The following is a 25,764-nucleotide window of genomic DNA, read 5'->3' as shown; positions in this document are numbered from 1 at the left end:
GGCGATAGGTTGGGGGTGAGATAGAGGAGATTGTGGTACAGTGACTAGGTTGGAATTAGGGGAGCTAAGTGTGTGGTTTGGGTTGTAGTAGGAGAGCAGAGAGACAAGGTAGGAGGGAGCAAGGTGTGCTTTAAAGCCAGTGTTAAGGAGTTTCTGTGTGATACGGAGGTGGATGGGCAGCCACCAGAGGTACCAGAGGAATGGGGAAATGGGGACTGAATGTTTTTGTAGAAAGCTGGTCCAGGCAGCAAAGCGAAGCATGGACCAGAGTGGGGAGAGACAGGAGGCAGGGAGGTCAGCAAGGAGGCTGATGCAATAATCAAGGTGGGATAGGATAAGTGATTGGCTTAACGTGGTAGCGGTTTGGAGGGAGAGGAAAGGGTGGATTTTAGCGATGTCGTGCAGGTTGAATCGACAGGATTTGGTGACAGATTCATTCATTCAGTCGTATTTATTGAGCGTTTACTGTGTGCAGAACACTGTACTCAGTGCTTGGAAAGTACAATTTGGCAACAGATAGAGACAATCCCTACCCAACAACTGGCTCATAGTCTAGAAGGGGAGAGGTAGACAACAAAAGAAAACAAGTAGACAGGCATCAATAGCATCAAAATAGATAAATAGAATTATAGCTATATATACATCAATAAAATAAAGTAATAAATATGTACAGATATACACAAGTGCTGTGGGGTAGGGAGGGGGGTAAAGCAGAGGGAGGGAGTAGGGGCATTGGGGAGGGGAGGAGGAGCAGAGGAAAAGGGGGGCTCAGTCTGGATACGTGTTGAGAGAGATAAGTCAAGGATCACGGCCTTGTGAGACAAGGAGGATGGTGGTGCTGTCCAAATCTCCCCATTCCTCAAAAACCTCCATTGGTTGCCTTCACATCAAGCAGAAACTTCTTACCGTTGGCTTTAAGGCACATAGTCAGCTCTCTCCCTCTTACCTAACCTCACGGATCTCCTGCAACCCAGCTCTTAAAATCTGCTCCTGTAACACCAGCTTTCTCTCTGTACCTGGATCTTGTCTTTCTCTCCACGATTGCTTGCCCACGTTATCCCTCGGGCCAGGAATTCCTTCCCCCTTTATATCCAAAGAGTCCACCACTTTCCCCACCTTCAAAATCCTTCTAAAATCTCATCTGCCCCTAGAAGCCATCCCTGATTGTTATTTCCCGTCTGTCCTCTCTTCTCCATTGACTGTGCACTTAGCAGTGTTTCTTAAGCACTTTGTTACTCACCCCAGCCTCACAATACTTAGGTCAGGATTCTCATACGTTATCATGTCCCTCATCCCTAATCTGCTTTAATGCCTGTGGGCAGGGGCAGGGATTGTGTCTAACCGACTGTTGAATTGTACTTTCCCGAACGTTCAGTACAGTGCACATAGTAAAGCCTCCTTCATCACCATCGTTATCCTTATCATAGGCTTTGGGAACTTGCTTGGGATAAGATAAGAGTTTCTGCTGTGAAAGTACAGTGTATAACTTCGGGGGGGGGGGGCGGGGGGGTTAAGGAAATGTTGATTGATTTGTATCCACCACTTTTATGATTTTTATCTTTGCCATAGTACAGTTCTGACCAAATACCATTTTACGTATAAGGGAAACATTGATGAGTCAAAGGGGCATAAATCAAAGGTGATCTAGGTGATTTTTTTTAAATGGTATTGGGTTAAGTACTTACTAAATGCCAAACACTGTTCCAAGCACTGGGGTAGATGCAACTGAATTAAGTTGGATACGCATGGTGCCCACAGGCTAAGCAGGAGGAAAAACCGGAGAACTGAGGCACAGAGAAGTTAAGTAACTTGCCCACCGTCACAAAGCAAGCAGTTGGCAGAGCTGGGATTAGAAAGCAAAAGTCCTCTGACTCTCAGGCTTGTGTTCTTCAGAGTCTCATTGTTAGTCAGTGGTAGTTATTGGACACTCACTGTATGCAGAGCCCTGTACCAAGAGCTTGGGAGAGTACGATATAAAAATATAACAGACACATTCCCTGCCCACAGCAAGTTTACAGTCTAGAAGTGGAGACAGACAGTCATATAAATAAATAAAATTATAGATATGTACATAAGTGCTGTGTGCCTGGGAGGGGGAATGAATAAAGGGAGCAAGTCAAGGCGACCCAGAAGTGTGTGAGAGAAGAGGACAGGAGGTCTTAGTCAGGGAAGGCCTCTTAGAGGAGATGCTCCTTCATAATAATGTTGGTATTTGTTAAGCGCTTACTATGTGCCGAGCACTGTTCTAAGCGCTGGGGTAGACATAGGGGAATCAGGTTGTCCCACGTGGGGCTCACAGTCTTAATCCCCATTTTACAGATGAGGGAACTGAGGCACAGAGAAGTTAAGTGACTTGCCCACAGTCACACAGCCGACAAGTGGCAGAGCTGGGATTCGAACTCATGAGCCCTGACTCCAAAGCCCGTGCTCTTTCCACTGAGCCACGCTGCTTCTCCTTCAGAAAGGCTTTGAAGAACAGGAAAGTAATTGTCCGTCATATTAAGAGGGAGGGCGGCCCAGGCCGGAGGCCCGACGTGGGCGAGATAGACGAGATGGAGGTACATTGATGCCCGTTTACTTATGATGTCCATCTCCCCACTTCTAGACTGTGAGCCCATTGTGGGCAGGGACTGTCTCTATTTGTTGCTGAATTGTACTTTCCAAGTGCTTAGTACAGTGCCCTACAGGCAGTAAGTGCTCAATACAATTGAATGAATGAATGAACTACCTCATCTGTAGAATGGAGATTAAGCCTATGAGTCCCATGTGGGACATGAACTATGTCCAACCTGATTACCTTGTATCTACTCCAGTGCTCAGAACAGTACCTGGCCCATTGTAAGCACTTAAACAAATATCAATTAAAAGGTATCAATCAATCAGTGGCATTAAAGTTAGCATTAGAGGAGCAAAGTGTGCAGGCTAGGTTGTAGAAGAGTAGTGAGGTGAGGTAGGAAGGGACAAGGTGATTGAGTGCTCACTTCATATTATACAGCAGGGGATCCAGGTTGTTTCAGTAGCAGACCCCATGATGAGAAATCCATATATAGGTGGGACACACAGATATTTGTTTTGATAAAGTATACACTGTTTGCTTTTCAAAGACATGGATTAAAAAAAAATCCACTTTATTAGTACAAAAGTGAACCGTTGCAAACTAGTGGTAGTCATGGATCGATTTTAATTAAGTCAACGAGAAGGCTGGTATTCAACAGGCTGAACTATTCTCAAAAACTGTGGGTGTGTTCAGGGTGTGTCTCAGTTATGACTCAAGGCCTACTGTCACTGCTATAGACCCTCAGCTTCTGTGGAAGAGAATGTACTTTCACAGAGCCGGGCGGAATCCAAACACGGCCCAGATTTTGGCCACAAAGCCAGTCATTTCAAGATTGTTCTGAGGTTAATATGGTCTCTCCAGTGTCATTTTCTTGGGCACAGTTCACTTTCCACTCAATCAGACCCGCCTGAAACTGATCCACTCTCATAAGACAGACGCTTGATAATTCATATGCATCTTGAGGTTGGCACTCCAGAGACAAGCAGAGAACTTTAAGGTGTGATTCATACTCATCAAAATCTGTGAATCTCTTCTGAAATTGATTCCGTTTCCACCACAGAAGTCTAAATCTTTAGCATCTGTGATTCCCTTGATCTCAAGGCAGGTCAACTGGGGGAAATGAGTGTGCAGTTGTATTTTTATTTAGAATTTACTGTAGTCTCTATTTGGGAAACAGCATCGCTTAGTGGAAAGAGCACAGGCCTGGGAGTCAGGGGACCTGGGTTCTCATCCCGGCTGCTGCCACTTAATAACGATGTTAATAATAATTGTGGTATTTGTTAAGCGCTTACTATGTGCCGAACACTGAAACACTGGGGGGGGAAATACAAGTAAATAGGGTTGGACACGGGCCCTGTTCCACGTCGGGCTTGCGGTCTTAATCCCCATTTTACAGATGAGGGAACTGAGGCACAGGGAAGTAAAGTGACTTGCCCAAGGTCACACAGCAGACAAATAGTGGAGCTGGAATTAGGACCCATGACCTTTTGACTTCCAGCCCGTCGTCTATCCACTGGGCCATGATGCACTTGCCTGCTGTTTGACCTTGAGCAAGTTGCTTAACTTCTCTGTAACTCGGTTTCCTCATCTGTAAAACAGGGATCAAATAATCTTTCTCCTACTTAAACGGTGAGCCTAGTGTGGGACGGGGACTGTGTCCAACCTGATTCTCTTGTATAGTACTTGGCCCATATTAAGTGTTTATTATTTTGCCACCTTCTCAATCCACATCTCAACTTTGAATCTGAAAACTCATACTTCTTTGGTCAAGTCAGGAGTGCTTTCTTTTCTCTGCAGCCTCAAGTTCAGTGTGCTTAGATATTTAAAGAAGCATCAGTAAGTAAACACAATCTCATGGGCCATGGGAGATTCACGTGTCAGAGCTCATGTTTGCTAGCCTTTTAGGTAAAAGAAAAAATTGCAAAAAATCTGCGTCTTGGATTACATAGCTCTCCCTGAGAGAAGATGTTTAAGTCCCTTGGGGGAGCCAAGTGTTCTAAGGATTAATTTTTGTTAGTCCTTTCTGACTCAGGAAATATTTCTTTTAAGCCCGTTCAATAGGTTACACTTAAAGCAGGCCCCATAGACTCAGCCAAGTTTGATGATGCTGTCTATTGTGATATTGTTAATGAACTTTAGTATCTCACACTTGGAATAGTCTCTTGTATGAGGTATTCTCCCTCAGGGGAAACCCCGTAAATTCAAGCTACTACAGGTGCTGATTTCTTTTTGGAGAATACAAATGGAAAAACTTTCCAGGGACTCTGCCAAAATACTGCTTCCATGACGAAAGAAGCAGTGAAGGAAAAAAAAAAACCATAAAACTTCCTGACCAGTGACCACTAGAAGTAGTTAAGGGTTAAAAGTCATTATACCAACTACCATGTCTATGTGGATGATTCCCACATCTACATCTTCAGCTCTGATCTTTCTCCTTCTCTGCCATCTCATATTTCCCTGCCTTCAGGACATCTCTACTTTGATATCTCACTGACATCTCAAGGTTAACATGTCTAAAACAGAAAACAAAACAAAACCCTCTTCATTACTTTCCCAACATTGTAGACAACACCTCCATCCTCAGTCTCACAAGCCTGTAACTGTGGCATTTTCCTCAACTCATCTCTCTCATTTAATAATAATAATAATAATAATAATAGTTTTTGTTAAGTGTTTACTATGTTAAGTGTTTAAACTCGGGTAGATACAGGTAATCAGGTTGTCCCATGTGGAGCTCACAGTCTTGATCTCCAATTTATAGATGAGGTAACAGGCACAGAGAAGTTAAGTGGCTTTCCTAAGGTCACACAGCAGACAAATGGCAGAGCTGGGATTAGAACCCACATCCTCTGACTCTCAAGCCCGTGCTCTTTTCTCTAAGCTACGCGGCTTCTCATTTAACCCAGATAGTCTGTCACTGAATCCTGTTGGTTCAACCTTTACCACATTGCTAAAATCTGCCCTTTCCTCTCTATCCGAACTGCTTCCACGTTATTCCAAGCACTTATCCTCTCCCGCCGTGATTACTGTGTCAGCCTCCTTGCTGACCTCGCCGCCTCCCATCTCTGCCCACTCCAGTCCATAGTTCACTCTGCTGCCTGGATCATTTTTCTACTGAACTGTTCAGTCTGTGTTTCTGCACTTCTCAAGAACCTTTAGTATCCATCCACACTCCTTACCCTTGGCTTTAAAGCAAATAATCAGCTCACCCCTTCATATCTTATTTTGCTGATTTCTTACTACAAACCGGCATGCTCACTTCACTCCTCTAATGCCAACCTACTCACTGTACCTCAGCCCCGTCTTTTCTCGCTACCGATCCCTCGCCCACGACTTGCCTCTGGCCTGGAACTCCCTCTGCCTTCATATCTTACAGGCCATCACTCCCCCACTTTCAAAACTGTATTAAAATCACATCTCCTCCAAGAGGCCTTCCACAGCTCAGTCCCCTTTTCCTCTACTCCCTCCTGTATCACCCTTGCCTTTGAATCACCTTACTCTCAGCATTAGAGCACGTAGGTACATATCTCCCCTTCTAGACTGCAAGCTCATTGTGGGCAGGGAATGTGTCTGCCAACCTTTTTGTATTGTATTTTACCCCAAGTGCTTAGTACCATGCTCTGCACACAGTAAGCACTCAATAAATACCATTGGATGATGGTGATGATGATTTGTTTTTTGATAAATAAATTGTAAATTTTGATAAATTGTAATTTGATAATTAGCTAACACCACCTGCCCCCTTTAACCTTTCCATCTCTTCACCTCCACTCTCATGGCTTTTTAAATTGCATCCCCATAGTTTCTAGGGATATTCATTGCTTGCCCCCTTGAGAAGTGCAGTAGAGGATTTAGTGTTCTACAGCCGAAATAGTGTGAAAGTTTGTATTGTCCACCTTTACCCAAGCCCTCTTGTCCGAGGACCTGACCGGCATTTTACCATGGGAAATCCAAGTAAAAGGAATATTGTTAAACCTCAGAATTCTAATGATGAAATAGATGACTATATTGTAAATGTCCTTTGGTTCTTTTTTCAAAGAAGATCCCCGTTGGTTGAAATTCTTATCCAGGGAGAGATTCAGGTTGTTGGACCGTGATTTTCATTCTGTTTGTTTTGCCTGGTTTCAGGTATGCATGCAGTGCTCTGCACACAGTAAGCACTCAATAAACACCATTGATTGAATGATTGATTGTGACACTTTCTTTTTGAGCAGTGTAGTTTTATCATCATCTGGTATAAGGTAGTTGCCACGGAGCATAAATACTCCTAGAATCAGTGGGTCACTTCAGTTTTTTTTTTGCCACTCCCATGCTACAGTTGGTGTGATCAGTTATGATGATGGTATTTGTTAAGCGCTTAAATAATAATGTTGGTATTTGTTAAGCGCTTACTATGTGCCGAGCACTGTTCTAAGCGCTGGGGTAGACATAGGGGAATCAGGTTGTCCCACGTGGGGCTCACAGTCTTGATCCCCATTTTACAGATGAGGGAACTGAGGCACAGAGAAGTTAAGTGACTTGCCCACAGTCACACAGCCAAGTGGCAGAGCTGGGATTCGAACTCGTGAGCCCTGACTCCAAAGCCCATGCTCTTTCCACTGAGCCACGCTGCTTACTATGTGCCAAGCACTGTTCTCAACTTCACGTTGTCTGCTTGCCTATTCGTGCCGTTTATCACCTTCGGAGAGTTGCTTACCCTGAGCTCCAAGAGACAATTGGAAGTGGAGCGAAAATGGCGTCACATGTGAGGAAAAAGAGAAAAAGGTTTTGACTTTTGTTGAGAAAAGAGTTGACTTTGAACAGGCTAAGTGAGCAAATCTTGTTGCTTGTGTACCTAGGGTGTTTATATTGCAATCTCTTCTCAGTACCCATTCTCCCATCCCACTTGCTAAAACATCCCCCCCCCCCCCATTATTAATATCTGTAGTACGAGGATGATGATGGAATCTCCCCTCAAGAAAAGTCAGTGACACCTCGGGACAGAGAATCAATCACCTCTGCTTTATCCACTTGGGTTTCTCTAGCTCGCCGCCGTCATCCGAATGAGGCTAATTGTTACCATTTTCTCCTCACAGTAAGGCCTGAAGAAATCAGGCTGGCTTAATGTATCAGTCCTCTGATTCGTTTAATGTTTCTTGTTGTCGTTGTTTAGCTCCACAATGAAGATGACGCTTCAGAGTCGCCTGCTGAGGAGCAGCCGTCCACTTCAACCCAGGCGACGCAGATAGCGCCAAGTCCTCCCACCCCTGAAGCTGAAGCAGGCACTTCCCCGCCGCCTTACAGCAGTATTGGAGTTCCTGTGGGAGCCGCGGCTGCCTCAGGTATTTGCCTCAGTTTAAGCCGTTTCTTGTTTTTTTTGTTTATTTTTTGAATATTATTCCTGGGAATTGTGCTTGGACTTAATTAAGTTGAATAACCTTCCCTTGAATGTCTCTACATTGAAACATCATTCGTTTAGACTCTGCCATTTTGGAAGGAGCCCCAGGTGAGCACTGTAGATTTATTAGTGTCTGGTATAATACAGTTGCCATGGTACATTGTAACTCCTTGAATGAGTGGGTCACTTTCAGTCTTTTTACCTACCCATGATCTCTCCTCCATTGGAGTCGGGGCCTGTTGGTGCTGCCGTTGGTTGAGAGGGTTCGGAGGCACGTCTAAGCTGGTCCATGTGAGGAAAAGACACAGGAAACGGGACTCCGGAAGCTGGAATTCTCTAGGGAGAGAAAGGGCCACTCTGTTATAGTGAAGCAGCATGGCCAAGTGGCAAGAAGGCGGGCTTGGGAGTCAGAGTTCGTGGGTTGTAATCCTTGCTCTACTACCTGTCTGCTATGTGACCTTGGGGAAGTCCCTTCACTTCTCTCTGCCTCATTTACCTCATCTGTAAAATAGGGTTTGAGACTGTGAGCCCTGTGTGGGACAAGGACTGTGTCCAACTTGATTACCTTCTATCTCAGCTCTTAAAACAGTGCTTGGCACATAGTAAGTGCTTAACAAACACCATAATTATTATTATTATTATAGTGGACTCTCCTAAGCATTGGGTACAGTGCTCTGCACACCATAAGTGCTCAATAAATGCTATTGATTGATTGGAGAAGTTCTATTCAGGAAGGAGAGCTGCTCTGAAGACCTGTGAAAGTGGCCTTCCACAGAGGACTTCCTCGCCAAACGGACTCTACTCTATCTGGCCTCTTGGCAGTCTTTGCCATTGTGGAGCACCTGCTTCTCCCAGAAACACCAACTGTGGTTTCTCTGACACTGTCAACTCCTGGTTCTCTTCCTGAACGTCTGACCACTCCTTCTCAGTCCCTCTCTCTGGCTCACACTCCCTATCTGAGGCTGTTCATAATAATAATACTTGTGTGCCAGGCACTGTACTGAGCACGGGGGTGGATACAAGGAAATTAGGCTGGGCACAGTCCTTGTCCCACATGGGGCTCACAGTCATAATCCCCATTTTACAGATGAGGTAACAAGCCCAGAGAAGTGAAGGGACTTGCCCAGGGTTCCACAACAGGTAAGTGGCGGAGGCAGGATTTGAACCCATGACCTTCTGACTCTCAGGCCTGTGGTGCTTCTTACGGCTCATTTCTGAGTCTCCATCTATTCTCAGTTGATACTCCCTCGAAGAGCTCAGCCCTCTCAGGGTCGCATCTGGAGAGTTTCCAGTACTTTATCAGTCTCAACTACAGGAGGGAGAGTCAAGTGGAGGCCTGTCCATTCCATTCCTAGCTTGGGAAGTGGCTAGGGAGTGGAAGCAATCTGCTACAAGTCCAAACTTACCTGTGCCGGGCAGCAGTGGCCCACAATGAGCTCACACAATCATGTGCTCTCGTAGCTTCAAATACTGCCTGTATGCAAATATACCTTTGACCTCCTCTGCAGTCTGCCATCTCCTCCTGCCTCCGCCGATCGCCAGTTCAACACGTCCAAAACAGAATTTGTTTTCCCTCCAGAATCCTCTCTTCCTCCTAACGCTCCCATCAGTACGGACAACAGCACCATCCTCCCCACCTCTCAAACCCACCACTTGTCTGCTGTGTGACCTAGGGCAAGCCACTTTAAGTTCTCTGTGACTCAGTTACCTCATTTGTAAAATGAGGATTAAGCCTGTGAGCTCCAAGGAGGACAACCTGATTACTTCGTTTCTACCCCAGCGCTTAGAACAGTGCTTGTCACATAGTAAGCAGGGGATAGCAGGAGCAGCAGCGGGGGTGACATTGAGGGTGGCAGCGGGGGCTGATGCTGGTCCTGGGGTGTGGGAGAGTAATGCCAATTTGACGCTCCTGGCACAGCTGCAGTGGCTCAAGTGGACCCCAGGAGAGTGACTTTTTTTTAAAGTGGTATTTGTTAAACAATTACTATGTGCCAAGCACTGTCCAGAGCACTGGGGTAGATACAAGCTCCTCAGATGGGACCCAGTCCATGTCCCACATGGGACTCCCAAGTCTTAATTGGGCTCTGCCACTTGTCAGCTGGGTGACTTTGGGCAGTCACTTAACTTCTCTATACCTCAGTTACCTCATCTGGAAAATGGGGATTAAGACTGTGAGCCCCACGTGGGACAACCTTGTATCTACCCAGCACTTAGAACAGTGCTTGGCAAGTAGTAAGTGCTTAACAGATATCATCATCATCATCCCCATTATCCAGCTGAGGGAACTGAGGCCCACAGAAGAGAAGGGACTTGCCCAAGGTGACACCACAGACAAGTGGGGGAGATGGGATTCTAACTTAGGTCCTTCTGACGCTGGGAGACTTCTGAGAGCTCAGAGCCCGGGTATGTGCCCTGGGGAATAGAAGGCCAGAACCCACAGAGAGGGGATGTAGTGAGTTCAAAGCACGCTGGCTCCCTGCCACGGCAGCCAAGGAAGGTGGGCCTGGAACCGGGCATCTGGCCGATCGGAAACCATTTTCCTGCTCACCTGCTGCCGATGCCAGTGGCACACGGTTTGAATATGGGCCACATAGTAGAAATAGTCCTCATTCAGTTGTATTTATTGAGCACTTAGTGGGTGCAGAGCACTGTACTAAGTGCTTGGGAGAGTACAATACAACAATAAACAGCCACATTTCCTATCCATAAGGAAGTTACAATCTAGAGGGCTGGAGACAGCCATTAATATAAATAAATACAATTATGGCTATGTACATAAGTGCTGTGGGACTGTGCAGAGCACTGTGCTAAACTCTGGGCAAGTAGACACGGGCCCTCTCCCTCATAGGGTTCACAGTCTATGAATGTAAGTGGAGGCAGATTCATGAGGAACAATGAAGCCCTGAAACAGCACAGAGGACAAATACGCAATACAGAAAATGAAAGCCACAGTCAGTAGGGAGCGGTGGCTAGAGGAGCAGAATTTCTCCTCAATTTCAAAGTCCACAGCCACCAGCTATTCCAAGCTTCTTTGAGGCCCCATGTTGCAGGTGCTGTTCTCACGTGAGTCTCTGGTTTATTAGAAGCAACAAAGACAAAAACTGGGTGGGGTGGACAGGGCTGGATGATGATAAGTTGATGAGGTGCAACTTGGCCTTGTGGAAAGAACATGAGCCCGGGAGTCAGAGGTTCTGGGTTCTAATACTGACTCTGCCACTCATCTGCCTTGTGACCTTGGGCAAGTCAAATAACTTCTCTGTCAGTCACCTCATCTGGAAAATGGGGATTAAATCCTACTCCCTCCTTCATAGATTGTGAGCCCCATGTAGGACAGTGTACAACCTGATAAACCTGTATTTTGGCAGTGGTTAGTACAGTGCTTCACATGTAGTAAACACTTAATGGATAACTTTTTTTTTTTAACAAAAGATGATGGAATCGTGGGGCTAGGGAGGGAAATCACATTTGGGCTGCAAAAATTCTGTCGGGGATAGTTGAGGGGAAAGGATACAGGGAGGGAGGGGCAAAAAAAGATCCATGGTGTACCTTTGTACCAGTCTGTAAGAGTTGGTGATCATATCGGGGTTGATTCTGGAATGGGATCTAACTCACTAATTGACAATGCATCCTCATTTTGGGGGCCAAGTGGACAGAAGATGGGCCTGAGAGTCAGGGACCTGAGTTCTAATCCTACCTCTGCCATTTGCTCTTTGTGTGAAATTGGGCATCACTTCACTTCTCTGAGCCTCAGTTTCCTCATTTGTAAAATGGGGATTAAGACCGGAAGCCTTAGGTGGATCGTGAACCGCTTGCTTGTATCTACCTCAGCACTTAGTACAGTGCATGGCTTGGAGAAAGCGCTTAAATACCATTAAAACAAAAACAAAATCATTAGTATCAGAACACACAGCTGCCTCGGAGATTTAAAAATTGTATATAAAATGTTTTTTAATCAGCTGCATTATTTTTTTTTAGTGTTTGAGTTTGGACCAGGCCTTGTTCTAAGCTCTGGGGTAGATACTAGGTAATCAGGTTGGACACAGTCCCTGTCCCACATGGGGTTCACAAGGCTTAATCCCCATTTTACAGATGAAGGAACTGAGAAGAGACGTGACTTGCTCAAGGTCACACAGCAGAAAAATGGCAGAATCTGGATTAGAACCCAGGTCCTTCTGATTCTCAGTTCTATGTTCTACCCACTAGGCCATGCTTCTTCTCAGTCACACTTTTTCAATCACTCTATTCTTTTTAAGCCATTTAATTCACTCCAAATCTAGTTTTTCAGGTCTGTAATCTTTGTACTTTATTTTGCTTAATAATCATATGTAACCTTTTCATAAAAGGAAAATGATACGTGGTGATTTGGTTTCACATTTGGAAATAGACTGCATCTCAAATAGTCCAGATTGGTTACTTTGTCTCCCACTTTCCATCTTGGTGTATTTTGGCATTTTGTCAGAAGCAGCAGCATTGCCTAGCAGAATGGCCTAGGAGTCCAAAGACTTGGCTTCTAATCCTGCCTCCACCACTTGTTTGCTGGGTGACCCTAGGCAAGTTACTTCACTTCTCTGAGCCTCAGTTTCTTCATCTGAAAATGGCAATTAAATCCTACTCCCTTCTGTTTAGACTGAGAGCCCCATGTAGGATAGGGATTGGTCTCACATAATCTTATATCTACTCCAGTGCTAGTACAGTGCTTAGCACACAGGAGGAGCTTAGCAAATATCATTGTTATTTTACTCTATTTTTCTTTTTCAATTTAACAGCAGCATACCAAGTAATTTTCTGTTTTGCAGAATAGCCAGTGTCCTTCTCTTCAGTAGGTCAATCCTTTCAGATGTGCTATATTTCACTTTTCATTAATGTGAAAAATAATTCTAACTAGAACCTATGGGGAATCCAAATATCAAGCCAAGAAGAAGTCTTACTGGTTTGCATTTTATTCAGTAATTGAATCTTTGTGCCTTGTTTTTTAGCTGAATTATGTTGTTTGCTAGAGATAAATACACTTCCTATGGGCAGAGAAAGTGTCTGCTAATTCGGTTCTATTGTACTCTCCCAAGCACTTAGTACAGTGCACATAGAAAGCACTCAATAAATACCCTTGATTGACTAGTCAGAGAAACTTTACAGGGTGCAGTAGTCTGGAGTAGTGATTACACCCGGTGGGAGTAATAAATGTTATTACTTTTAGATGTCATCCTTACAAAGGTCAGAGAGCCCCATGCTCTTATATATCGCCCTGCTTGCCTCTATAATTAACCTTGAAATTTAAGATCACCCCCAGATAATCAGATTCTGTTGTATTCATTCTTCTTTGGGGTGTATTTTCACTTAATTTTAATGCATTACACCACAGAGACACTTGTTAGTTCCTTCGTTTTTGTTTTTTAATAGTATTTGTTCAGCGCTTACTCTGTGACAGGCACTGTACTAAATGCTGGGGGAGAAAAAGCTAATCAGATTGGACACAGTCCATGTCCCACAGGGACCTCACGATCTTAATCCCCGTTTTACAGATGAGGGAACTGAGGCCCAGAGAAGTCAGGTGACTTGCCCACTGTCCTTTGGCAGACAAGCGGTGGAGTCTGGATTAGAACCCAGGTCCTTCTGAGTCCCAGGCCTGTGCTCTATCCACTAGGTTAGAGGATTATCCACTATTCCTCTGGTATTACTTTGTTAACTCTATCTGGGCATCATCAGCTTCACTGTAGAAAGTATCCATCTTAATCATATTTATTGAGCGCTTACTGTGTACAGAGCACTGGACTAAACGTTTGGGAGAGTACAATATAAAAGAGTTGGTAGACACATTCTGTGCCCGCAGTGTCTAGAGGGGGAGACAGACATTGATATAAATAAATTGCAGAAAATGTTTATAAGTGCTGCGGGACTGAAGGTGGGGTGAATAAAGCGTGTGAGTGCCAGGGCGTCACAGAAGGGAGTGGGAACAGAGGAAATGAGGGCTTAGTCAGGGAAGGCGTCTTGGAGGAGATGTCCCTTCAATAAGGCTTTGGAGGTGGGGGAGAGTAGTTGTCTGACAGATAGGAAGGAAGAGAGCGTTCTAGAGGCAGGACATGGGCAAGAGGTTAGCTTGGGAGTCAGAGGTCATGAGTTTTCTCTTAATTAACAAGATGGTCTTTGTTACAATGAAGTGATGTGGTCTACTGAACTGAGTGCTGAATTGAAATTAAAAACTCTTGGAGTTCTCAGCTTTTACTGATCTGGTTTGGGACCATGTGGAATTATTTGAAGGCCCATTTGACTAAAAATAGCAACACTGACCTCGTCAGTATAACAACACTCTGGTGATGTTCATGATGTGTATCACTTATGATATTTGAAGATATAATATTTCTCTAGGTGAACTCTGTCCATGGGTGTGGGTGAGGCTGAAGTGACTAATCTGTGACCAGCCATCCTATCATCTGCACCAGGCAGTTGTAAAAATTGTCGTAGACTCTCATGATGTTTTCATTGAGAATCACAGAGTAATTAAAGTTTTTGCTAGATGAGTTAACTTCCATTCATTCAGTCATATTTATCAAGTGCTTTACTGTGTGCAGAGCACGGTACTGAGCTCTTGAGAGAGTACAATAGAACAGTTTGTTGTTGTAGTGTATTCTTCTAAGTGCTTAGTACAGTGCTCTGCACACAGTAATCGCTCAATAAATATAATTGAATGAGTAAACGGACACGTTCCCTGCCCACATTGAGCTTACAGTCCTTCTCTCCCCCATAGGATTGTTGTCTGCCAAATTAGTCTGTTGGTGACCGTTACCTCATAACTGTCTCTTGCTCTACTGTGTATATTGTATATTCTATGCATATTTTTTTAATCAATCAGTCATATTTATTGAGCATTTACTGTGGGCAGAGCATTGTCCTAAGCACTTGGGAAAGTACAGTATGAAAGAGTTGGTAGACATGTTCCCTGCCCACAAGGAACATACTGTCTAGAGAGGGAGAGAGGCATTACTATAAATAAATAAATTACAGCTATGTAAATAATGCCATGTGGCTGAGTGTGGGGTTGGTACAGGCATGTAGTACATATTGTTTGAACCTGTGCCTCAGGAAATCCAATGACACTTTTCTTTGCCCCTCTGACTTGGTGTTTTGACTCTTTAGCCTGCTGTTTGGTAGCAGTTTGTTTTTTTTAAATGGGATTTAAGTGTTTGCTATATGCCAGGCACTGTACTAAGTGCTGGGGTAGATATGAGTTATTCAGGTTGGACATAGTCCATGGCCCACATGGGACTCACAGTCTGTCCTCAAAGACTAAGAAGAGGTAACCTAGGCCCAGAGAAGTGAAATGACTTTCCCAAGGTCACACAGCAGACGGGTGGCGGATCTGGGATTAGAACCCGGTTATTCTGCGCTTGTGAATTCTATTCCAATTTTCTTCTTATAGGCCATGTAAACAGCACTACAGATAGTGAAATACAGTAATTGTTCTTTATTAGTCATTTAGCTAGTGGAGGTAATGATTGTGCTACCTGAATGGTTGATGAACCACTCATAATCTTTACTCTCTCCCCCTCTTGATTCTTTTTTTTTTTTGCAGAAACACACAGTGATCTTTATCCTGGACCCCCTCCCTATAGCGTAGCTACCTCTCTTCCAACATACGATGAAGCAGAGAAGGCCAAAGCCGCCTCCATGGCAGCAGCAGCAGCGGAAGCAACCCAAAGAGTAAGAAAACTTCATCTTTTTAAAGCCTATTTCCAAATTATTATCTGTCTTGATCAAATTATATGCTTTAGTTAATGGATATTGAAAAATGCAGCTCAGGCCCTTGAGGGGATCTGTTCTAGAAATCTGGGTCAGAAGGCAGTATACCTGTGAATTCCCCCAAATCTGCTGTAAATGAGAGAATCATGTATTGAGAGCCCAAAACAATCTGTGTTTGTGTCGCCTTGTTGGCCCTGTTACCACAAATTAGGGGAAGTTCTGTTGAGAAATAGTGAGACCTAGGGGAAAGAGCCTGGGCAGTGCGACCCGGGTTCTAATTCCGGCTCTGCCAGTTGTCTGCCCTGTGACTTTAGGCAAGTCACTTCACTTCTCTGGGCCTCGGTTTCATCAACTGTAAAATGGAGATTTAAATATCCATTCGTCATCTTACTAAGTGTGTCAGCGCCATGTGGGACAGGTACTGCGTCCATCCTGATTAACTTGCAGCTACCCCAATGCTTAGAGAAGTGCTTGACACATATTGTGCAGTTAACAAATGTCATAATACCAGTCCTTATTACTGTCATCGTCTCCTATTCCTGTCTCTTTCTAGGCACCAATGAATTAAATAAGATACACTCACGTTTGTAACAAGTAAACAAAAACTTAAGTCATTCCAATGACTTGTGTAATTTTGTGTACAGCAATTAATGTCACACATGCCACCGGCATTGGCTTTTTCCTTAAATACCACAGTCTTATTAAAACACTCATTTTGGAACCAATCAAGCAGTTTTGTTTCATATGGGTGAATTATTTTTTGGCAGAGACCACGAGAGATAAATGGTGTTTTAAGACTACAGACATAAATGGGCAATTGGAACATTAAAAGTTAGCTGAGAGTAAAACTTCTTTTCTTGAGATTCTTCTTTCATCTTTTGAAAAATTGTCTGAATAATCGCATAGGAATAGTACACTCAGATGATTGTATTGTGTTGGCACATGTATTGTGTGTTACTGTGAAAACACCTTTTGAAGTCTTGACTTTAAATGTTTACCAAGAAATGTAAAACCCCAAGTCTCAATCACACTGAAAATCAAGACTTGATTATAGATTACGAAGGGAAATTCGTGTTTGTGCCATGAGGAAAGAATTGTCAGCCAGGCAGAGTTCTTTTCAAACTTCACCCACAACCATAGAAAAATTTCATCGTCAGTAGCTTCAGCTTCAAATAGGAATGATGACAGTAAAAAAATAGTGTTGTATATTATCAAATTTTCTTTCTTGACAGATTTTGTCACATAAAGCCAATTTAGTCCTTTGCCGCTCGAATGACTTGATACACAGACGGTGGAGGAGGGAGTGTTAACATTGTGTAGGAATAATTTTTTATGGTATTTGTTAAGTGCTGTATATGTATCAGGTACTCTACAAAGTATTGAGATAGATACGAGATAGGTTGGACAAAGTTTCTGTCCCAAATGGGGCTCACAGTCTTAATCCCCATTTGACAGATGAGGTAACTGAAGTGAAGTGAAGTGACTTGCCCAGGTCACACAGCAGACAAGTGGTGGAACTGGGATAATTTCCGGGGGTAGTTCTTTTTGTGAGTGTTGTTGCCTTCACAACTTGCTCAGCTAACCCAGGCAAAACACTCAGAGTGTTACAGGTTGTAAGGCATTGTTGATGTCTCTTCTCTGATATTGCACTACATCGTTTTCTAGTTACAGACTAGGTTCATGTGTTCCTTTCAGTCATTTTAAGCCTGAACTGTCCCAAAGGGTTTTGTGAGGGACAGGCTTTTCATAGGCATACACTGTGATACAGCTGTGATGTGTTCCTCAAAAATGTGGATGTATCCGTAACTGCCGGTTTATGGGAGTCCTGTTAATTGCATCCAATTTAAGTTCCATTCCAGAACCAGCCCTGTAATGCTGACTGGTTCTACAGGTCAGATAAAATTACATTGTAAATCCCTCCCTGCTACCCCCTTCTTGTGCTTATCCTTTCCCTTATTCCTTTTTTTTAATTATTATTTTGGTAAAGTGCTTACTATATGTCAAACACTGTTTTCAGTGCTGCGGTAGGTAGTCAATCAGTTGTGTTTATTATTTATTGAGCATTCACTCTGTGCAGAATGCTGTACTGAGCCCTTGGGAGAGTACAATCAAACAATAAACACATTCCCTGCCCACAACAAGGTTACACTCTAGAGGTACAAGATAATTAGGTTGGATACAGTCCCTATCCCGCATGGGACTCAGTCTGAGAAGGGAGGACGGGTACTGAATCCCCATTTTACATTTGAAGAAACTGAGACCCAGAGAAGTGAAGTGATTTGCCCAAGGTCCCACAGCAGACAGTGGAAGAGCTGGGATTAGAACTCAAGATCTTCTGACTTTCAGGCCCATGCTCTGTCCATGAGTCTGTGCTGCTGATTAAAAAGAGAAGGAAGGCCTAGGCTTTGTTGTTCCACTTCAGCCAAAGTCAGGACAGAACAGAGCTTCAGCTTCCCATGAACCAGCTCCCATCATCTTCGCTCCTTTCCCACTTACACCTTCCTCCTCCCTTGCTTACCCAGCGGACAGAGCCCAAACGTGTCTCATGCCGGAGCCCGAAGAGGGAAGCCAGTCGGGAAACTTCAAGCCCCTGATGGGGAATGACAGGGAGGAGGTGGGGATAGGAGGGGAGGTTGTGGAGAGAATTGATGTCCTTTTTTTTTTTTTTAAAAAAAAAAAAAAAAGGTTTGTGCCAGGCACTCTTTTAAGCTCTAGAGTAGATAGCTAATTGGGTGGATGTAGTCCCTGTCCCACATGAGGCTCACACTCTTAATCCCCATTTGACAGATAAGGGAACCTAGGCACAGGGAAGTGAAGTGACTTGCCCCAGGTCACCCAGCAGGTGTGGTGGCGCCAGGGTTAGAACCCAGGTCCTTCTGACTCCCAGGCCCGTGCTCTAGGCCTTGCTGCTACGTCGAATGGGGCTTACCAACCCTGGGCTACATTGGTGATTATTTCATGGCTTATCTTCAAGGTTTACATTGTTTCTTCATTTGGAACTGGAAACGTATCTGTATTTTGAGATCCAGTGCTCAAGATCTGAAAACAGGGACCTTGTTTATCCTCGAAGACTTTGGAATCTGCAGCAAGTATTGAATTCCTCCCAAAGGGGCCTCTTCTGTTCCATTCCCTTTGGGCAGAGTCCTATTTCGAATCAGTTGCTTACTCATTTGCTAGCTAATGTTTTCTAATTTAATTGGATCGTATTGGTCAAGAAGTGTATTAAGCTGGACTGATCTATTCACATTCAGATTAGAAATTTGGAAAATAAGGCTCTTGACTGGTCAGCCCTAAAAAGTATGTTTTTATGATCTGAAAACATGAGGCAAGGCTCACAGAACTTTCAAAAGTGTCAACTCATGCTTTAGGAAAAAAAAATAAAAGAAAGCTAATTTAGATGTTATTTCCTGTGGAAAACAAAGTTTGTATCTCAAGCATTGAAGTATTGTGTCAATGATCAGGTAACATTTCCATTACAGTGAATATTTTCTCAAATATATAGGCAAAGCTCTAATTACTTAATTTAAGAGTGTAGTTTGAGGCATTTTTTCCCCCACAATACTTTCTAACTTTCTTTATTTTTGGAGTTCCGAGGCAAGGAAAGGACAACAGCAAGTGATTGGAGTTTTCTATATGGCCTTTAGTTTAGCAGAAAGAGCTTTAGGAAGCAATAATATATTTTTGTTGGGTTAAAATTTAGTCGTAGTGGTATATAATAAAGTGGTTATGGACTTAAGGGAAAGAAAATTGCCAGGCCAGAATAAAGCACTTAGATTGATGCCTAATAAAAGTAGTGTCCATGTACTTCCTAATTTTAAAAATCTGCTTGAAATCAATCTAAAGTAAAAATTTTCAAGTTTTATTGGCACAACATTCTGAGACCTCAAGAAGAAGAGATTAGGCAGCGTGGGAAGTTAATGTCTAAAACTCTGACTCTGAGAGGATATTGTGACTTCCTTTGTGGACATAATAAACCACTGTACTTTTCTCTCTCTTGAAATAAACAAGATCTTCTGAATTTGCCCAGCAAGTATTTTGAAACTGTGAACTAGTATTTCAGTTATAAATTTGCTAATGAGACCTCAGATTCTTGGACCAGCTCTGCTAAAACCTTGTCTCTTAGAGACACTCACACAGACCTCAGCCATAGAAATAGGCAGTTTTTCTATTGTAGAAAATAGATGTAGGCAGTTTTCATCTCTCTGAGGGCAACTTCCTCTTTCCAGATCTGTATTAACTAGAGAGATTCATTCATTCATTGTTATATTCATTCATTCATTGTCATATTTATTGATTGCTTACTGTGTGCAGATCACTGTACTGAACACTTGGGACAGAGGTGGAAGGATGACTTTGTCAAAACCTTCCCCTCTTCCCCCATAGAGAAAGTGATAATGATCATTTTTTAACTTTTATCTTATTCTTTCAAAGTGCTTGTATGTTAGGGTGAGAGTTGGGGATTCTCCCAGCCCTTTTTTTTGGCTGAAATTTGATCCCAACACAATTGAAAGAGGGCTTGATTGCCACTTGAAAGATAGCCTGAATGCAGGGAAGTTTCCCTAAGGTTCTAAAGCCTGTAAGGCCTTTCCTTCTCAGGAATGGAGTGCTTTTGAGGATTCACTGTGATCTCCAAACTGGGCCCCTTGGTTTGTTTCCACCTCACCATGACTTTAGTAGGACACTCCCGTTCTACTAAAATCTATTCTCCATTAGCCAGTCCTGCTTCTAAAGGACTGGTTGCTGTGACTTTGGAGATATTTTCTGCCTCCTGCTTCTCTGTGCCTTATTGTGACTTCCCAGAGGCACAGTCACTATTCAGCCCCAGACCCTTGGGCTATAGATTTTACCCAGTTTTTAGTTAGTTTCAAGTTGCCAAGAGTGGCAGGTTAGCTACAGCAGAAGATATGGGAATTGAAATAGCCCATCACCCAAACCATCAGTATTGGCCCAAGAGCTTTTTAAAATAAAGTCTCAATCAAATGCCTTTCCTTACATCAACTAATACTTTGGCTCAGAGGTGACTTCTCCTACCCACAAACCATCTTAATAAAAATAATAATGGTATTTGATAAGCGCTTACTATGTGCAAAGCACCATTCTAACCACTGGATAGAAGCTAATCACGTTGGACAGAGTCTCCATCCCACATCCATTGTTTTTACGAGATGTTCTTCCCCTTGACGCTTTTTAGTGCCATTGTTCTTGTCTGTCCGTCTCCCCCGATTAAACTGTAAGCCCGTCAAACGGCAGGGACTGTCTCTATCTGTTGCCGACTTGTTCATCCTAAGCGCTTAGTACAGTGCTCTGCACATAGTAAGCGCTCAATAAATACTATTGAATGAATGAATGAATGAATGGAGCTCACGTCATAATCCCCATTTTACAGATGAGGTAACTGAGGCCCAGAGAAGTGAAATGACGTGCCCAAGGTCACATAGACAAATGGCAGGGCTGGGATTAGAACCCAGGTCCTTCTGACTCCCAGGTCTGTGCTCTATCCACAAGGGCACGCTACATCCCTGCAAGCATCCTGAAGGAGTCTCAGATTCTCCCTTCATGGAGAAGTCCTCCAGCTGCAGAGGATTTTGCAGAGGAAGCTTGGTTCCTCAGGATCTGTCCTCTGACACGCCCCCCACCCCCCCCCAAAAATGGGACAATGTCGTCATTTACGTCCTGTCCCAAGAATCACTCTACCTCAGTTAATCTAAAATAGCCCTCCTCCAGCTAGTTAGCCCATTCTTTGGGGAGGTACAACCAGAAATAAATAATTGACCCTCTGTCTAATGGTGTATGCGGGGAGGAAGTTGAGATTTACTGTCAGTTACTTGCTTTACTTTGACTTTCCAGTGTCCCTGTGTATTAAAGAGAGGCAGATAGCATTGTCCTCATTTAACAGTTGAAGCTGAGACATAGGGAGGTTGTAATTTGTTTGAGCACACATGGCAGACCGGTAACATTTGAAATAGAACCCAGGTCTTCTGACTTCCAGAGTCATGCTACTTTCCCTCTGCTTTTGCCCTTAAAATGCCCTCATACCATCAACCATCTCCTCTCCTACAAAAATCTCTTCTCACATCACGTTGTCTCCATTTTCCTATCTAAATATACTCCAGTCCTTACCATTTTGATATGCTATTTGTTAAACTAATAATAATAATATTTTTAGTATTTCTTAAGCGCTTACGCTTTGGCAGGGAATGTCGCTGTTTATTGTTGTGTTGTACTGTGCTCTGTCCTTTAGGTCACACTGCTTCTCTCCATATCCCATCATATTTTACCCCTTCTCCTAAAACCCTTCATTCATTCATTGTCATTTATTGAGTGCTTATTTTGTGCAGAGCACTGTACTAAGTGCTTGGAATGTACAGTTCAGCAATAAAGAGAGAAAATCCCTGCCCACACCAAGCTTACAGTCTAAAGAACCCTCTCTTTAAAGATATTTTCCCCAGAGTAGCACCACTCTTTTTACTATGCTCTTCAGAAATACTTTCCTCACTTGCCTGCTTGCTCTAAAAATAGCCAGACCTTTAGCCTTTTAAGTCAATCCCCATCATTCCTTCAGTCTACTCCTGCCCCATCCTTTTTTGTCCTAACCCCAGCCTCTTGCAGTAGTTGCCTCCCATTAAGTCAGTTGGCCACATGATGAAGATTTTGTTTTGAGAGCTGTGGGTTGTTTTTTTTTTTTAAACATTTCAGTGCCACGCTAAATGGGTATTCACTGGATTCCATTTTAGAGCCTAAATGGTAACATTTGAATAGGAGTTCTTTGGGAATTTATCTTATTAAATTTTGCACCTGCTCTTCTTAGCCTCTAGCAATGTATTCATTCAGTAGTATTTATTGAGCGCTTACTATGTGCAGAGCACTGTACTAAGCACTTGGAATGTACAATTCGGCAACAAATAGAGACAATCCCTGCCCATTGATGGGCTTACAGTCTAATCGATGGGCTTACATGATGATGTGCTTTCCCTAAAATGGTTGGCATGGAAAATATTCAAGTTAGTTCAAGATCATTTTATAGCTTTCTTTTACATGGTTAAAGAAACAATTCTCCATGAGGAGAAATGTGGGACGTTTTTGGATTTCCATTAATGAAGTACATTTCTCATTTTTCCCAGTGATTTTCCCTGCATCATTTTCTTGGTTAGCATTTTTCTGCCTCCTCTTAGACCTTTCCAAAAATCTTGACAAAATTGCCAGGTATTAAGTATTGTTTACTAAAAACCCAGAGAACACCTGGCACTGGTGTTTTTTTAGAAGCACAGAGAAGAATCTTAGAATAAGTGCTGACTGCACAAGAGTTTTATACTTTGGGGGGTTGGCTGATATTGACACTGGTGCATTAAGTGAGACTCTCAAAGAAAACAGGACCCATTTAATTGAATTTTAGATCTCTGAAGTGATACCTTTTCATTTTAATACTGTAAGCTCACTGTGGGCAAGAAACATGTCTATCAACTCTGTTGCCCTCTCCCAAGTGCTTAGTCCAGTGCTCTGCACACAGTAAGCATTCAAAAAATACCATTGATTGATAAAATCAAAGTTGAATTAAATTTGAAACGGATTTTCCTTATCTTTGAGAACAGTGTTCAGAAATATTAAGGGAAACTTATTATAAGGCAAATCACTCTTTCAGTGCCTGCCTGCAATAATCTTTCCATAGTACAGTGGAAACAGCATGGCCTAGTGGATAGAGCAAAGTCCCGGGAGTCGGAAAGACTTGAGTCCTAGTCCCGGCTCCACCACTTGTCTGGTGTGTGACCTTGGGCAAGTCACTTCACTTCTCTGTACCTCGGTTGCCTTAACTGTCACATGGGGGTTAAGACTATGAGCCCCAGGTGGGCCAGGGACTGTTTCCAACCTGATTAGATTGTATCTACCACAGCACTTAGAACTGTGCTCGACACATAGTAACTGCTTAACAAATGCAGTCATCATTATTACTACCTATCACGCTTTTTCAGGCCTCTGGTCTATATTGTTCGTATAGGCCAACGTAATGGTGGAATAAAAACCTCTGTTTAGCTAACTGCAGACTGGAATCCATTTCTTTGAGTACTCAGAAAGAGGTACTTCTGGTTTCGTGATTTCTAACTTGCAGTTGTAACAGGAAAAAAGTCATTGAGTGGAAGATCACCCATTGTTCCCTCAGAAGCACTTTTTCGTTTTAAGAACTTTTGAATACCTATTCTTAAATATAACATCTAGTATCTGATAGCCTCAAACCTTTTGTATTGCATTAGAACATACCAAACCCTACTTTATAAATTATGTAGAAAAAGAAGTAGCCATAATGTTTCCTGGTATCTTCAAAATGAGCTGTAGATGAAATTTTCCTGGTGGCGCATTGCTACTTTAAAGCAGGTTATACTAGACAATCAAAATGTTAAGCAGCTTGATTTGAGAATACTTAATTATAATTTTGTACATCAAGGTTTTATCAATCCTGAGTAGGTATTGATGTTAGATTGGCTCCCCCACTGCATTACAGTGGGAGTATTGAAATTTATAGGCATTACACCTTTCCCTCTCAACTTGAACCCTGCATTTTAAAATTCAGAGAGATGCCATTTAAAACATTTGGTGGAAACTCTTAAAATGTTTTGTTCGTGTATTTTCACAAATGGTTTTTGCTTAATGTTCCTTATTTTTTCATCTTCTTTTCTATTTTATTGTTTTACATGCTAGCACGGCCAGTATAGGGAATCTAGGAGTCTGTTTGATGAAATATTCCTCAGCCCATCAGAGGTATGATATAGTTCTACATAGTTTAGACTTTGCTGTACATTTTGCAGCTCATGAAAAATGCTTCGTTTTTCACTTAGTAGAATCAGTCTCACTGAAAAATAAAAAGGGTAATATTTGCATCATTGGAATTTGGCATTATCTTCTGTCCCAAATTGTTAAAGTTGTTCTTTTACTGAACCCTCTGTGGGTTTTCTCTGCTTGTTTCTCTTTCCAGTCACATGCGCTGAAAAGATCTTCTTTAATGCAGTTAAGAAATCTGGGGTAATGAAAATATTACAGTAGAGGTAAAATGCTCACTGGGCTAATTTTCTAAGCAGATAAGCTTATTATGCTCTCCCTTTCTTCCTATCTTCGTCCTCTAATTTATATTAGCTTCATGCAAATGTTCCAAGCCATTCTGGAAAGAAGACATATCTGCCTAGGTAGTTGATATAATACCAAAAATAGGACATTTGCAGAGATTAATTACACAATGCTATCAAATTTCCTTTTGTGATATTTTGAAATATTTGTTTACAGATCTTGTAATCCATAGGAGCTTTAAAAACCGAATGGCTACTGTTTATTTCATAATGAATGATGCCTTGTCTTGAAGGGCTGTAAATGTCTGAAAGCAAAAGCTTGTAATTTTATACGGGCAAAATATTTCATTGGGATTTAAAGCAGGTGGGCAAGACTTGAAATGGAGCAATGGATTTAAGTGAGTTTTGGTTTGTTGAGGTATTATTGGAATTTGAAGTCAGTACCTTTCAGTTTACATGTGTAGGTAAACATAAGCATGTGTAATGAAATAGACCATAAAAGCCGGAGCCTTTTCATATTTTCTTTTATTTTTATGTACCCCTTTATGGATTTCACATGCCCTTATATTCTGCACATTTTCAGCACTTAGAACATACCCTCTAGACTGTAAGCTTTTCGTTGACAGGGAATGTGTCTACCAACTCTGTATTCTCCCAAGCTGTTAGTACAGTGCCCTGCACACAGTATGCTCTCAATAAATATCACTGATGATGACACCCGTGTGAATATGATAGGTCAGAAACTTAGGAAAATCCCATACGATACTCTTTTATTACAACACTATCTCAAAAAAAGTGGATGGGCTTATAAAATTCTTTTAAAAATGAACTTTATGGTAGAATGAACTTTATGGTAGTAGGTTAGGGAATTGAGGAAAGGAGGCTAATATAAAGAGGCAGTTAGAAATGAAGGCAAGCAGTGGAGTGGAAGGACAGGCGTGGAGTATGAGAATAAAGAGAGAATGAAAAGGGAAAGTTGGGAGAGAGATAGTGAGATGGAAAGAGATAAGGGAGACAAAGTTAGTTTATAGGTTCCAGGGCAG

At 42.7% G+C, this 25,764-nt stretch overlaps 1 protein-coding gene across 1 annotated transcript in view; it reads left to right on the top strand.

Annotated features, from left to right (window-relative positions):
- The window catches only part of NDFIP2 (Nedd4 family interacting protein 2), a 99,601-nt gene that overhangs the window by 23,704 nt on the left and 50,133 nt on the right, over nucleotides 1-25,764 (top strand). The window contains exons 2-3 of the mRNA XM_029073692.2: nucleotides 7,710-7,878; nucleotides 15,502-15,629. Of these exons, the coding sequence (XP_028929525.1) occupies nucleotides 7,710-7,878; nucleotides 15,502-15,629 (297 nt within the window). The remainder of the gene's footprint in view (nucleotides 1-7,709; nucleotides 7,879-15,501; nucleotides 15,630-25,764) is intronic.

This window comes from Ornithorhynchus anatinus, chromosome 10 (genome assembly GCF_004115215.2).
Source record: "Ornithorhynchus anatinus isolate Pmale09 chromosome 10, mOrnAna1.pri.v4, whole genome shotgun sequence".
NCBI classification, from domain to species: Eukaryota; Metazoa; Chordata; class Mammalia; order Monotremata; family Ornithorhynchidae; genus Ornithorhynchus; species Ornithorhynchus anatinus.
Note: the sequence above shows the minus strand (reverse complement) of the source record. Positions and strands in the feature narration are given on the sequence as shown.